Source organism: Mesoplodon densirostris, chromosome 11 (genome assembly GCF_025265405.1).
Source record: "Mesoplodon densirostris isolate mMesDen1 chromosome 11, mMesDen1 primary haplotype, whole genome shotgun sequence".
Taxonomy (NCBI): Eukaryota; Metazoa; Chordata; class Mammalia; order Artiodactyla; family Ziphiidae; genus Mesoplodon; species Mesoplodon densirostris.
The window spans coordinates 66,187,799-66,201,847 of record NC_082671.1 but is presented as its reverse complement, the minus strand read 5'-3'; the positions used below and the strand labels follow the sequence as shown (position 1 = coordinate 66,201,847).

Sequence of the window (14,049 nt, the reverse complement as noted above, 5' to 3'; positions counted from 1 at the left end):
GCACCTACACCTGGCAGGTGAGGACGGCAAGCCTTCCCTCCCAGGTCTGAGGGGAGGATCAAAGAAACCCCACACTCAACAGCGTCTGGCCCAGGGCCTAGCCTGGAGTAGCTGCTCAACAAATGTTAGCTTCCTACCCTGAGGTTACAACCAGAGAGGGAAATCCCACCTTCTGCCCTCAAATCCAGAGCCAAGGTACCCCCATGTGCCTTTCCAGCCTTTTATATGGGAGAGCCCCTCTCTGGAGAGGGGGGCAGAGAACCTGCCTGTTTTCCAGGTGCAGGTAGTTAAGGCTCAGGCCTTGGAGAGGCGGGGGAACGCCCAAGAGCAGGGGGCGGGCAGCAGAAGGTGCTGAGAGCTTGGGCTGGGGCATGGCTGGGTGGCCTTACTTGGCGACAGCGGGATGACCACTGGGCCTCTCCATGGTGGTGGAGGTGGGACGTGGCGTGGGCACTGGGGGCTGTGTCCCTGAGAAATGGACCTGGCCAACCAGGCTCCAGGGGGCTTGCAGGCCCTTCCCGTCTCTGGAGGCCCTGATGGGACTCAGAATCTTGGGCCTCCCGAGCGACCGGGGCCCTGGAGACCTGCTGGCCGCACCTGCCCTCTGGGTAGGAGGAGGAGGCCGAGCTGGGGCTGGGGTCAAGCCTGGAGGGTCACCTGCTCTCTGCGCCCTCAGGGCAGGTCTCTCCCCTATAGCGAGCACCCTTTCAGTCTCCTGTGTTACCTTAGACAATGTTTGGTACAAGAGCTCTTTGGGCTCCCCTGGGTGCTGACCAGCCCATCCCACAGGCGTCGCTGCACTAGCCTCCCCCATGCTCACAGCAGCTCTGTGGACGGCCCCTCGCCTCCCAGGTGCAGAACTGGCGCTGAACACTGGGAATCGGCGCAGAGCAGCGTGGCTGGTAAGGGGCAGGGCTGGTGGGACCCAGTGGGTGTACTCCAACCCACCAGCAGGCTCAGATCTCCACCCCAGCCAGTCCCAGCCCAGGGCCCGCACAGCCAAGCACGTACTCGGCTCTCCAGCCCAGTGCTCCCCGTCTCCACGAATGCTACTCCATCTGCTCCAAGGATGCGTACTAGGAGATGCCTTCCCCCACCCTGGGCCCTTTGCAGGTGGAGAAACTGAGGCTCAGAGAAGTAAAGGACCTTTTCTAGGCAGGATTAGCTACGTGATTTGTGGGACCCAGTGTGAAATAAAAATGAAGGGCCCTTGTTCAAAAATTGTTAAGAAGTTTCTGACAGACAGCCGAGCGCTCAGCCAACTGTGGGTCCTTCTAAGGGCAGGGCCCCGGGCAAGCGCACAGGTCACACAGCCATTGGGAGAAGCCAGTACTGGAACCCAAGACTGCGAGACTCCAGGCTGTTGAGTGAGCCAGGCCTCCGGGGGGGATCCTCGGGGGCGGCCTGCAGTGGGGCAGCAGAGCCAGTGGCCTGAGGGGGCAGCGAGGTGCGCCCACGGGCCTCCTCATCCAGCGAGAGGGGAGAACTCTCACCCACAAGGCTGGGCTGGTGAAGGGGGGAAGGCGGGGCATGGCATCGGGGGACTGAAGTGGGAGGGGGCTTGGGAGTGAGCTCCTTTTCAGCAGATGGGAAAACTCCAGATGTGTTAAAAGGCCAGTCTTTAGTCCTTCCCTGGGGGAGTTCCGCTTTGGGCCAAGCCGGGCAGGGTCGGGGGGGGAGGGGAGCGGTGGCAGGGGCAGCCACTCAGCAGGACCTGCCGTGAAGCCCGGCCAGGGCTCGGACGGCAGCAGGACGCCCCTTGAGTTGGCGCTGGGTGCTTGCACCACCCTAGGTCTGGGGCAAGGTCCGGCCTGAAGGACAGTCTCAGTCACAGTGTAGTGGCTGACACAGGAGCTACAGGGGCAGAAAACACCGCTTGGAATGCTGGCCCCGCAAGCTCGGGCAAGTCCTTTCACGTCTCAGAGCCTGAGCTTCTGGCTGCATGTTGTGGAGATGTAACATCTGCCACCTGGTCCTTGCAAGGCCCAGACAAGGTGTGCATGTGATGGTGCTTGGTGAACTGTCATAGTTGTGACCGCACGCTCACTCCTGGTGCCACCCTTAGAACCTCTGCCTGTGAAGCCTCAGTACCCAAAGTCAGCTGCTGATTCACCTGATCCCTGCTCTGCGCTGGGCAGACATGCCTTACACCCAGTCCCTGGTCTCTGGAGGTCTCAGCCTAGCGGGGCAGCAGACGGTTCCCTCCTCTGTCCAACCAACAGTCTGGGATCGACTCCTTTGGTGCTGGGTGGCCGTGAGAGAGGAGCTGGAGATGAACCCGACACTGACCCAGGCCTCAGGGGTTAGTGGTTTATCAGGGGAGACAGAGAGGGCCCTGCCTTGCCTTTCTCGCAGGAGCCTGGGCTCACCCCCCAGTGCTCAGCCCACCCGCCTCGAGCAGGGTGGCTGCCATGGCCCAGCCTCCCGCCTTTGTCACGACTCAGGAGGCCCCTCCCGAGCTCTCCTGGCCCCCCTGGCTCTCCCAGGCCCTGGGCTTGCAGTGACTACTCACTCTCCAGATGACCCCAGTGCCCAGCACCCAGTGCAGGACCAGCACGGCAAAGGGTCTGATTTCTGCTGAATCAGCAGATGAAAGAACAGGACTCTGGAGGCCCCGTGAAGAATGAGAGGAAGCGAGGTGACTGAGCCCCTGTCCCCTGCTGGGCCTGGTGGGGGACAGCGTCGGAGATGAACCTGACAGCACAGGGGACCATGAGTCTACTAGCAGCAGCCACAGTCACGGGCACTGGAAGGTGACGCTGAGGTGGAGGTGGGCTGGACTGAAGGGTGAGAGGGTGGGAGGGAGCTCAGGCCTCGGAGACCGTCTGCAAATAGCACGACACGCTGACCACGGGGTGCCAAGGTGAGCCGCCTGCGGTGAGACGCGGGTCCAGAGGCCCGAGTGCCACACTCAGCTCCCGACAAGCTCTGGGACTTTGGGCAAAGGGTCTTCCACCTGCAGCCTGTCGAACATGTAGGTTTCTGGCCCCGCCCCCAGAGGCTCTGAGCAGTGGGCCAGGTGTGGGTGCAGCGACCTACAGAGACCCTGCGAGCCCAGGGTCTGCCCTGCCCCTTGATGGCGTCACCCTGGTGGCGGGAGTAGCCCAAAGCCCCTGCAGAGATCTGTCAGGCCTCAGTCGGGGCTGGTCCACCTGCCTTTCTGCCGCCAAGATCACCTGGAGCTCGCTGCGAAGAGGGGTCGGCTACCGGCTCTCCCGGCCCAGCCATGGACTCCCTGACCTCTGACCCTTTCCCCTCAGCTGATTCCTGAGCCTTCTAGGACTCCCATCACTTTGGGATAAAGGCCACGCTCCCCGGCAAGGTTCTTATACAGTGGCCCTGGTCTCCCCGGCTGCCCAGTCTCTACATGCTGCCCCCCGGCCTCTGAATCACCCTGCAACCCATCATGACCACTGTCAGCAGGCTTGTGTCCCTCACCGAGCCCCACACTGAGGTTGATCTTCCTCACGGGGTCCCTCTGGAAATGAGGAGGGTCAGGCCGACAGAAGTGGCTTCCCCGGCCACCCGGCCAGGACTGGGAGCAGGGCCGCATGCCCGCCTGCTGCGTGCCCGCACCCTGCTCCTATCCACCCTGCCTCTGGGTCCCCGCCTCTCCGCGTCTGCCCAGAAGCCCCTGCTCTGCCCCGGTCGCGTCCACTCCTGAGCACCAGCTGCGGGGGGCGCTCTGACCCACGGTGCTGGACAAAGCCACCCCAGCGCGCCTGGGCCTCTGAGTGGAGCTGGGCCCTGGGGTGCAGGCTGGTGGCCGCTGGGATGGTGACAGTGCGTGTGGAGGTCCTGGGGGGAGGAGGTGGCTGGGGGCAGGTGGTCGTGGAGGCCAGGACTGCAGCCCGACGAGCAGGGGGCTCCCAAGCCTGAGCGTGAGGGCAAGTAGGAAAGGAGGCCTCGCCAGGCCCCACCTGGCACCCAGCCCTGCCCTCCCCCAGTCCTCGAGGGGTTGGCCTGGCCTTGGAGCACACGGCCCGGTGACTGTGAGTTCCCCTCGGCCCTCTGCAACCCGGCCGCGAGGAGGTAACAGGCCAGTGGGTCCACGCCAGCCCTCGGGGCTCCGCCTGCCGGGGAACTCGGCCCTGCGCAGGGCCGCTCGCTGTGGGGTCGGTTTCTGTCCGGAGAACTGTCTCCTGCAGACACCAGGGGGCTTGGGATTTCAGGGCAAGGCCTTCTCACGGGCCTGCCCTGTGAGGGCTGTTTTCACACTAGTGCTCGGAGAGCAGAACCTCCCGGACCTGAGGACGGTGCCCTGTGGTCTGTGGCGAGAGCTGCAGGGGCTGAGGGCAGGGGAGAGGTGAGCAGACCCTGGGGGGAGGTGTCTTTGTATGCTTTGGGGGAATCTCGAATGGCCCAGAAGGACACGGAGGTTTGCAGGCGGCAGGCAGAGCAGGGCCATGGCAGCAAGGCTCATCCTTGGCCTCTGCCTCTTGCCTTTACTCTGACAGTTAAGTGGAGAGGTGCTGCGGGCAGCCAAGGGGGCTGCAGGCAGCCTCTCCCGTGAGGCCATCCTCAGGAGCGAGGGCACAGCATCATATACCCGCTCCACAGAAGGTGCAGGAGGCTTGGTGAGCAGAAGCAGCCTGAGAAAGGTCACCTGGCCGGTGACATTTCCTTGGTGCTACGCCGCCCCTCCAGCGGTGTGTGAGCGGGGAGGTTTGGGTGTGAGACCCTTCTCCCCAGAACACCCACCAACAGCAGCCAACACTCTCTGAGCTCTTAGCGCCGGCCCTGGGCAAAGAGTGGGGAGACAGGCCCGTCACCAGCACCCCTGCCTGGAGGGAGTGTGCTGCGCTGCGGGGGTGGAGCAGGATGGTGTGGAGCTGGGCCGGCCACTCACCTCCCTGGGCCTCAGTTTCCTCATCCGAAATGCTGAATGGCACCCTTGCAGGTCCTGGGAACACTGAATATGTCTAGGCACACAAACACTTAGCCCCAAGGCTGCTCAACAGAGGGGAAGCCTCGTTCCAGATTCCTGATGGCTGCCCCAGGGACACGGGACAGGGGGAAGGACAGGAGAGATGACAGTCTGGGGCTGAGGAAGGCAGGGCCCAGCCCCCGTGCACAAACCTCCCTGCTTCTGGGTGGGGCCTTCAGCACTGGTGTGTGCCCCCCACGCCTCCTCCCCTGTGACTTCTTGGGGCCAGGGCCGGGGGCAGGGCAGAGCAAAGCTGGCCCTTGGGGTCTCCATCTGCCCTTTCTTTCCACAGTTCCAGTCTGTGAGCTGGGCAGGCCTCCTGGAAGGGTCCAGATTCTGGGCACCTGGCTGGCCTCTGAGAGGTGCTTATTCACCCTTCTCGTTCTCCAGGTCCCCCTTCTGACTGAATCAGCCCACCTATGACCTGACCAAGGTCAGGCAGGCCCTGGGCTTCCCGCCTCACTGCCTGGGCCTCGCCATCTCGAGGCTGTATTCCTTGCTGGCAGTAAAATGCTAACGGCCAGGTGAAGAATGGGATGTGACCGAGCACCTGGCGTGTGCCACACACACGGTCAGGTGCCGCATGCCAAGGGTCTCACCAGCCTGCTTCAGAGTAGGGACTACAACCCTCTTTCTGCAAAAGAGAAAGCCGAGGCTCAGAGACGTGAGTGCGGTGATGGGGCCGCAGAGCCCAGGTCTGCCTCCAGAGCCTGGGCCAGGAACACAAACCAGAAAGAGGAGTCACGGTTAGCGCCACTCCCATCAAGTGTCCCTGCTCTGAGGACAAACACATAGTTCTTAAAAGAAAGATACAGCCCGGCTGAGCAACCCCAAACCGCCCCAACTTCCTTGGGACAGACCAGGAAATCCCGTCACGGAAAGCCCTGAGCTCTGGCTATGCGCTGGTCAATAGTCAGCGGCCGCCACCTGGCCTGCCCTTGGCTGGAGCCAGCTAGAGACACCCCCATGGAGGCAAGCGTGGGCTTGAGGGGCAGGCCCTACCCAGGCGGGTGGGATGGGAACCAGTGGGCAGGGGTACCGAGGCGCTTGGTCATTGTCATGTTTCTATACGCCGGGGCTCCTCTGAAAACTGTACTGAGAAAAAAAGAGGTGCCTTGGCCTCTTTGGGGTGCCTTCCGTTCGTGGCTCTGGTGGACAATCAGTATTACCTCTCCAGGGCCCTCCTGAGTGTGGCTGGGCAGGGGAGCCACGCTGACCAGCAAAAACATCAGGAAGTGGGCATGGGGAGGAGTGATCAGGCAGCCAGGGACACTGAGGTCACATCCCTGAAGGGACTGGGGACCCACGTGGACCAAATCCTGAAGGAAAGAGTTAAAGCAGGACAGAGAGGGGGCTGGGGACCGAGAGGGGACCGGCGGATGGGGTGGGCGGCTGGGGAACACGGTCTCGTAGATGAGTCAGGCCCGGAAGGAGTGCGTAGGGCTCAGGTGTGCCCCAGCCCACGCTTCCCGGTAGGTGCGCTCTGAGCCCACTGCCCACACAGCTGCAGGGACCCCCTCCACCTGCAGTCCCACCTCACGGAAGCCGCCCTCACAGGGTCTCGGGGAGGGCGTGCCCACACCCACCACTCCGGGACCCTGCCCTTGCCCCACTCTCATTTCTGTGGGCTGGGAAAGTGGCATTCAAAAGTGTGCTGTGTGTCAGCTGTGGAGGTGAAGTCTCCCACAGCTTTCACACTTGATGAGATGAGCCTACAGACCGGCTAGAATCAGACTCAAATTTCGTCTGAGACCCAGATGGAGGCGAAAGCTCTAAGGCCTCAGGCTCCAAAGGAAGCCAAGGGACTTACGGCTGGCTGCTCTGTGCCTTCTCAGGACAGGGGCTGGACTGCTCCCTCTAGCCAGACTTGGTCCCCAGAGTGCCAGGGCCCAGGTGCCAGGATCCTTGGTTCTGCCCAACTCACAGGGGGGCTGTGGGTGAGTGCCATCCTCTCCGAGCCTCGGTCCCCCCACTCGGGGCCAGCCAGTGCCCTGCCTCCCCTTTTTTTCTCTGATGAGCCCTGCCTGGCACCCTCCCTCTCCCCCAAGTTCAACCCCCTGACACAGCTAAGTCACCAGGTCCCACCTCCTTCCACCAGCCCATGGTGCGTGTGTGTGAGAGAGAGAGACTGAGGACGTGTGTGTGACTAAACTGAGGACAGGGGCTCAGAGCCTCAGCCGGGGACCCCAGCTGACCAGAGACCAGCCGCACGTGGGATCAGTTCAGTGACAGGGGTGAAGTCTGACCACCTCGGTTCTTCCTGAACACGAGCTCAGTGCCTGGGGCTCAGCCCTGTTAGCAGGGAGGCTGTGGCTGGAGGGGAAGGGGCCTTCCCCAGGCCGCAAGGTTCACCCGCCATCTCCCTCCAGCTGGCCTTCCTGCTGAGCCTGACCTGGGGAACTGCCCTGTGTCGTCACCCCCCTTGCCTCTGATCTACCCTTCCCATTGCCAGGCTCATCCAGGCTCCAGGTCCCGCCCTTTCTCTCCTCGCCAGACACCTGCCTGCGTGAAGAGTGAGCAGTGAGGCCCTACTCATCCCTGGGCACCTCCTCCAGGAAGCCTTCGGTCCTGCTCCGAGCCAACCAGCTTTTCCTGTGCTCCTGCTCTGCGCAAGGCCCTGCACTGTGTCCCCAGGGGCCATCAGAGTTGGCACAAACTTGACCTCTGTCCCTAGTCGGGGGGTCCCAGACTTGTGACGAAACAGGGCGCTGGTGGAGAGCAGTTGGGATGGGGGTGGCAGGGAAGGTCCAGTTAGGTCTGGATAAACCTTTGCCAGGTAGAACTGTGCAAGATGGCACCTGGGTATAGGGTGGCAGGTGACATGACTCACTGATGCAGGAAGCCTGGGACAGGCTGTGTGTACGGGGCCTGAGGGACAGGTGGAGGGTGGCTTCCAGGCGGTGACTGAATGTGTGGGTCTGGAATTAGGGGTTGGACGAGGTGGCCTGGGACACAGGTTGGTGAAATTAGGAGACACCCAGGGACCCTAGAGATGGTGGCTGCAGAAAAGACGTGGTGGGCGGGTGACCCCTGAGTGGACAGAGTAGCCGGGAGCTGGGGAGAAGCAGTGTGAGTGTCAAGAGGAGTGACCTCTCAGGGTGGCTGTGTGGTTATATGAGGCTGGGGACAGGATGGGGTTTAGTCTGTGCCCCCCAAATGTTAGCCATTGTTACCGTCACTGCCGCACTCTGCCTGTCTCCCCTTGCCTTCCAGGTCTCCAGCCCCTCTGGCCCCCAGCCTGGAACTCTCTCAACAGCTCCCTTACCGAGTGCTGTCTTATGAGTGTGCCGGGCCCCAGCCATCCTTCCTGTCCCATCCTTCCGCTCACACCCCGTCTTCTGAGGCCAGCCAGGGAACGTGTGATGGCACTGTACCCATTCAATGGAAGGGGAACCTGGGCTCCCTGCCCAGAGGTGCAGAGGGGCAGGGAGATGCGGAGGTGCCAGCTGTGGGAGTGCGGGGAGAGGAGTTCCTAGCTACCTTTCTGTGCCTCAGTTTCTTCACCAGTAAAATGGGAATTACTTTAGCACCAAACCTCTAGGTGGCTGGGAGGTGGGACTGGGGACAATGCAAGACCCAGAGGGAGCTGGGACTAAAGGTTAACTATTGCTGTGGTCACTGGGCCTCGAGCACAGGTACCTCTGCTTTCCTGGGCTTAGGGGGACCCTTCAAATGGGCTGGCTGTGCAACTGTTTTAAGGAGGGAAGATGCCACCTGGAATGGATGCTGAGCCTACAGATCTGAGCTATATCCTGAGCCTCAGGCCTGCTCTATTCCGGACTTAGGGCCCTGGACTTGGGGGTGAGCCCACAGGCCTTGAACCTTGGCCCAGACTACTGCTCACTGATGGCGTGGCCTGGGCCGTCTCTTCCCTTTTCAGGGCCTCACTTCTTCGTCTGTAAAGTGGGGACAGCTGCCTCTCAGGGCTGTGGGGAGACACTGGGGGTGCTGACTGGAAAGCAGAGGGAGTGAGCCAAAGCGCATGGACTGCCTGGGGGAGCAGTGGGCGCTGGGGAGACTGTAGGGGCCGCCGGAAGCCCACCGAAGGGGCGGGGGCGGGGTTTCAGGCACCATCCTGCACTCCCACACTTCCAGCCCTGTGCTGGGAGATTGGTGGTCCTGGGGATAAAGCCAGTGAAGAGAGCAGATGTGGGCTCTGTCTCAGTGGAGCTCGCAGCAGCCAGATGACCTGGAAGGTTCTTCCCGGCCCAAGTTTGAACCATCTGTGGTCAGCAGAATAACAGCCCCCTAAAATGTCCATGTTTTAACCCCCTGTGACCCTACGTGGTAAAAAAGACTTTGCAGATGTGATTAAATTGAGGAGCTCGAGATGGGAGATTACCCTGGATTATCTGGGGGGCCCCAATGTGGTCATGAGGATACTGAGAGGTGGAAGAGGGAGGTCAGAGAAAGAGGTGTGGAGATGGAAGCGGGCTCAGAGATGCAGGGCTGCGGGCTTTGAAGATGGACGAAGCGGCCACCAGTGAAGGAATGTGGGGGGCCTGTAGAAGTAGAAAAGGCAAGGCAATGGATTCGTTCCTAGAGCTTCCAGAAAGAACGCAGCCTGTGCTGACACCTTGGCTTTAGCCCAGTGAGCCCCAAGTCAAATTTCTGACCTACAGGAGATAGGAGATAATACATTTGTGTTATTTGAAGGCACTAAGGTTGTGGCAACTTGTTAACAGCAGCAATAGGAAACTAAGACAGCATCTATCCCAAGTACTTGCGGGAAAAGAGCCGATTTAAGACCTGAGGTTGACAAGTCTGACTCACAGTGCCTCATCAATCTTGCTGTAAGCGGGGTCCCAGGCGGCCTGTGGTAAACTTAGCTGGGGACTCAGATGCTTCACACAAGTCAGTTGGCCAGATAATTGAAATTTACCCCTCCCACCCTCAAATCCAAACATTTTAATTGATTTTGATGGGAATCTAAAGTCAGTTACATATTTGAAGCCTCTTTAAACGTAACTGTACCTGTTCTTGGCCTGTGCTCAGGGACTGGGGGTAGCTGGAAACAGCAATTACTGGGTGCAACTGAGACCCCAAGAGTGGGGCAGAACCACCTGGTCATGAATGGCCCCAGGCCACGGTGCTGCAGAGCCCTGTCCCTTCAGGGGAGCCTCTGAGAGCCCCAGGCCAGCAGCCAGCGCCATAATGAGGGAGCGACGCTGCCGGAGTTCAGTCAGCGCTTGGGTTAGTGTTTCAAAACCTGGAGCCCTGTAGCTAAAATGCTAGCCCTTGGGGAAACAAAAGCAGGCAGGTTCCTGGAGAGGAACCGAGAGGCCCAAATGTGGGTAAAGGGTCCCACACATTTTGTATGAAGCTCTGATTTTTGCTTACACCCTGGTTCTTGGCTGTGTTAAGAGGTGAGGCTGCTAATTAAACGACTTGCAGACATCTAAGGGACTTGTAACCTCTGCAGTCTGGGCGCAAAATATTTCTGAAATAGTTCTGGGTCAAATAGCCTATAAAAGCACATAAAACCTAAATTCTCCATCTCCATTTGGGGAAGGGATATTGGGGCGAGCACCCTGCAGTGAGGAGGTAGGTCACTTACCCTCTCTGAGACACGCAAGGGGCTTTCACCCTGGGCCTGCAGGACAAGTCTGTTGCTGAGAGTGGCGAGGATGGGCGGGTGCTCACGGAGCCTCTCCGGGCTGGCAAGAGCTGTCTTGCGCCCACTTGCTTGCGGAGGGGGAAGGGAGTCCTTTCTCTCAGTCCTGTCTGACCCCCCCCTAAAAACAAGCTCCAGCCACACAGGAGATAACTGGCACCTCAGGGCCGGAAGACACCTGCCAGGCCATCTCAGCCACCAGGTGACCGCAGCACGCGTGCCCTGCTCCGATGGAGCCGTGTACCATGACTACAACGGGCTCCGCTCACAGCAGACCATGGTGGGGCATTCGGGCCCCCAGGCTTCTCTCACAACAGTCCCTGTCTCTGACCTCCCACGCTGGCCAGCGCAGCAGTCAGGGGAACCCAGTGTCTGACCCTGCCGTGGACTCCTCAGCGTCTCGGCTTCTTCATCTGTTCCTGGGCCACAGAACAAGCTCCTTCCCCTCTGTCTCTTCTACCCCCATCCCCCCACCCATCCCACCCCTACCCCAGGACCTAAAACAGAGCTCAAGCGGCCCACCAGCCCCAGGAGCCACTGGGATGAACGGCCTGTGCTCCCTTCCGCAGGCTGGCCATGCTGACCCAACACCGTCTAGGCTGCTCTCACACGGGGGCCAGGCTCTGAACGTGATGTCCCGGGTGTGCTCTGACCAGTAGGGCAGAATGGGGATGGTCACCTCCCTCATCTCCATTCCTTGCCTCTATTAACCGAGCCTGGGAGCAGCCAGGCCTCGTGGGGTCTACTACTTGGGCTTGAAGTCCAGTAGGATCCCAAGTGTGTACCGCATGGGCTGCTCTCAGGGGAGACGGGTGCTACGAGTTCTGAGCTCTTGAGGGAGGAGCTCACCTGGGCTCTAGAGAGTGCCTGTCCTGGAAGCTCCTGAGGATAGTGACCTAGTGCCAGGCGTGTGGTCTTGGCCATTGGCCCTTGTCCCCCTGTTGTAAGTGTTGTCAGGAGACCAGAGGAGGGAGAGGTCTCTTCTGTCTGTGGGGCAGGACAGGTTCTAAGGGGGTAGGGGTGGGGACAGAGAGGTGGGAATGCAGGGGCAGCCAATCAGCATCCATCTCCCTGGCCCTTCCTGTGCCTGGCACCAAGTCCCCTGATCTGCTCCCCCAACTCTGCCTCCCAAGCGCGGGGCGAGGGGACCTGTGTCCTCAGTGCTCCCTCCTCACCTCCCAGACCCCGCACCAGGGTCTGGCTCTGAGCCACTCTCTGCCAACTCTAATTAGAAAAAGCAAGTACCCACCCACCTGCTTGATGCCAACTCAGCTCAGCCCTTGTCTGCCACCATCCTCTTGCTGGGAAGGGTGCCTGGCACCTGGGGGCCCAGTTCCTGGTCCTGCCCTGCTCTGGAGCTCTGGCCTCAGGCAGCAGTGCCCACCTCTCCTGTAAGCTAGGCCTAGGGGCCCGGGCCCTCTTGGTCCTCAGAGCACCAGCAGCTCTTAGGTCCCCATCACCCACTGCCAGCCACCTCTTCGGAAAGTCCTTAGTACTGACTCAGCCTTTTGTGCAGGGCAGTGGACACGCCTGACTGCTGGAGCCTCTAAGCCCACCCCTTCGTGGTTTCCAGCTCTTTCCAGGCCAACCCAGACGGCCCAAGTCAGTGAGCCAGGCTCGTACAGAGAACTTGCAGAGAGTGGGCTTCTAGCCTGAGCTTGTCCCTGTGTGACCAGAATGAGTCCTCTGGCCTCTCTGGCCTGTAGTCCTCTCGTCTGAGAACAGGGCTGTATCTGTCCTGTCCAGCATGGACTAGGGGTTCACAGAGCTGTCGGCCAGCCCATGGCTTCCTCACTGGGGGAGACCTCAAGCCTACTCCCCAGCACTCAAGGCCACATCCCTCCCTCAGCCCCACTCAGACTCCTCCTAGATGCCTGGGCTCCTCTGAGGTCCCTACGAGGACCACAAAACTAAGTGACCTCTCTGGGACCTTTAGGCTCCGACCTCCACGGTCCTGTGACGCCAACACTTAAGATGGCCCACGTGGCCGTGACCTCTGGGTTAAGCTCAGCTGTGCAGGGTAACTTACGTGTGACCTTGGGCAAGCCAGGGCACCCCAATGAGTCTCAGTTTCCTCCTCCGAGATGTGAGAAATGCACCACCTGACCTCACAGCTCCCAAGGCTGGTGTGACCTAACGAGTGCCACAAAGAAGGCCGTGACAATCCCAGGTGACCCGATAGTTGTGCTCCAGAGGCCTGGCAGCTAGTGCCACCCAGGGTCCAGCGACCCCAGAACTGGCACTGACTGAGGAACAGAGGAACGAATGAATGTGGAGACGGATGGCTCTTCTGTCCTGCAGACCGAGCTCGGTTGCAGAGCAGTTATTTTCTCCGTTTTCCTCACCCTGCCCGGGATCAGCCACGCCAGCAGGCCTCTAGCCGCCCAGAGCGGCCCCAGGTGTTTCTGGGCAAGCTTCCCTAGAGTCTGGATCCAGCCCAGGGCAGGGCTCAGAGCGCAGCTGACATCACATGGACCCCCAAGGCAAGTGTGGGCCCGAGGGGGGCGGGCTGGGGAAAAGTGGGCTGAGACTGCCAGCCCAGTGGGCTTGGGCTGGGGTCATTCACAGACTGGGGAGCCTTGGGGCCAGAAGGGGCTGCCAGGTGACCCTGACCGGTCCTCCCCTCTCTGGGTAGCAGATTTCCCAACTATAAACCAAGCAGGGTGGACTGGACACCCCTGAGACCCCGCTGCCCTGCATCTAGATGTAGCTTTTTTCCCCCTGCACGTGGCTCCTCTCTGCCGAGGAGACAGATGAGGACGTGCTGCCCGAACCCCTGTTCTACACTAACACCCACTTTGCTTCTGCGTCTCAGCATTGCTTTGCTGACCCTGGAATCCTAACTGCACATGTGGGCATTACTGCAAGTAGAGGGGGTTTACAGAGCACATCTCCTTACACGCAGAAGCCACTAGACATTGGCTCTGGATTCTTTGCTGCAAACACACAGAGAAATACATGTATTCGATGGAGGGTAAAAACCTTAAAAAGGAAAAAGGGAGTTCACATCTGGAGCAGAGCCCCTCACACTCCCCCACGGCACGCACGATCACACACACGTGGGCACACTGCACAGATAAACACGCTCACCCCACACGCCAGCACGGCTCTCACAGCCTGACATACAAGAACGCATACAGACACCCCACGCGCCAGCACATACCACACACACACACACACACGAACAAAGGTGCAAGTACAACAAAGGAAGTGGAAGAAAAGTGTTACCCATGCGTAGCCGCCGTTTCACCCGCTTGTCCACATCAGCTACTGACGTGGCATTGCACTGAGAACGCTCAATTGCAGCCTCATCCTTTTCTAAAACACAAGTAAGGGACAAACACGGAGCCGGTGGTTAATGAGAGCCCACTTCCCGCGGCCCAAGACAGTCAGCCTCTTGGCGTGGCGCACACAAAGCTGACACAGCACGCCGGGCCAGCGTGGCGTCCTCGCCAAGGGGCTCATCCCAGGAACCTCCAGACGGCGTGTTCAGGGCAGAGCGAAGAGG

At 60.4% G+C, this 14,049-nt stretch overlaps 1 protein-coding gene across 2 annotated transcripts in view; it reads right to left on the bottom strand.

Annotated features, from left to right (window-relative positions):
* SCUBE1 (signal peptide, CUB domain and EGF like domain containing 1) overlaps nucleotides 1-14,049 on the bottom strand; it is a 129,685-nt gene that overhangs the window by 37,431 nt on the left and 78,205 nt on the right. The window contains exon 7 of one of the 2 annotated variants that reach the window (XM_060112475.1): nucleotides 13,770-13,859. The exons of the other annotated variant lie outside the window; for it this stretch is intronic. Coding sequence (XP_059968458.1) covers nucleotides 13,770-13,859 — 90 coding nt within the window. The remainder of the gene's footprint in view (nucleotides 1-13,769; nucleotides 13,860-14,049) is intronic. 2 annotated transcript variants of the gene reach the window in all.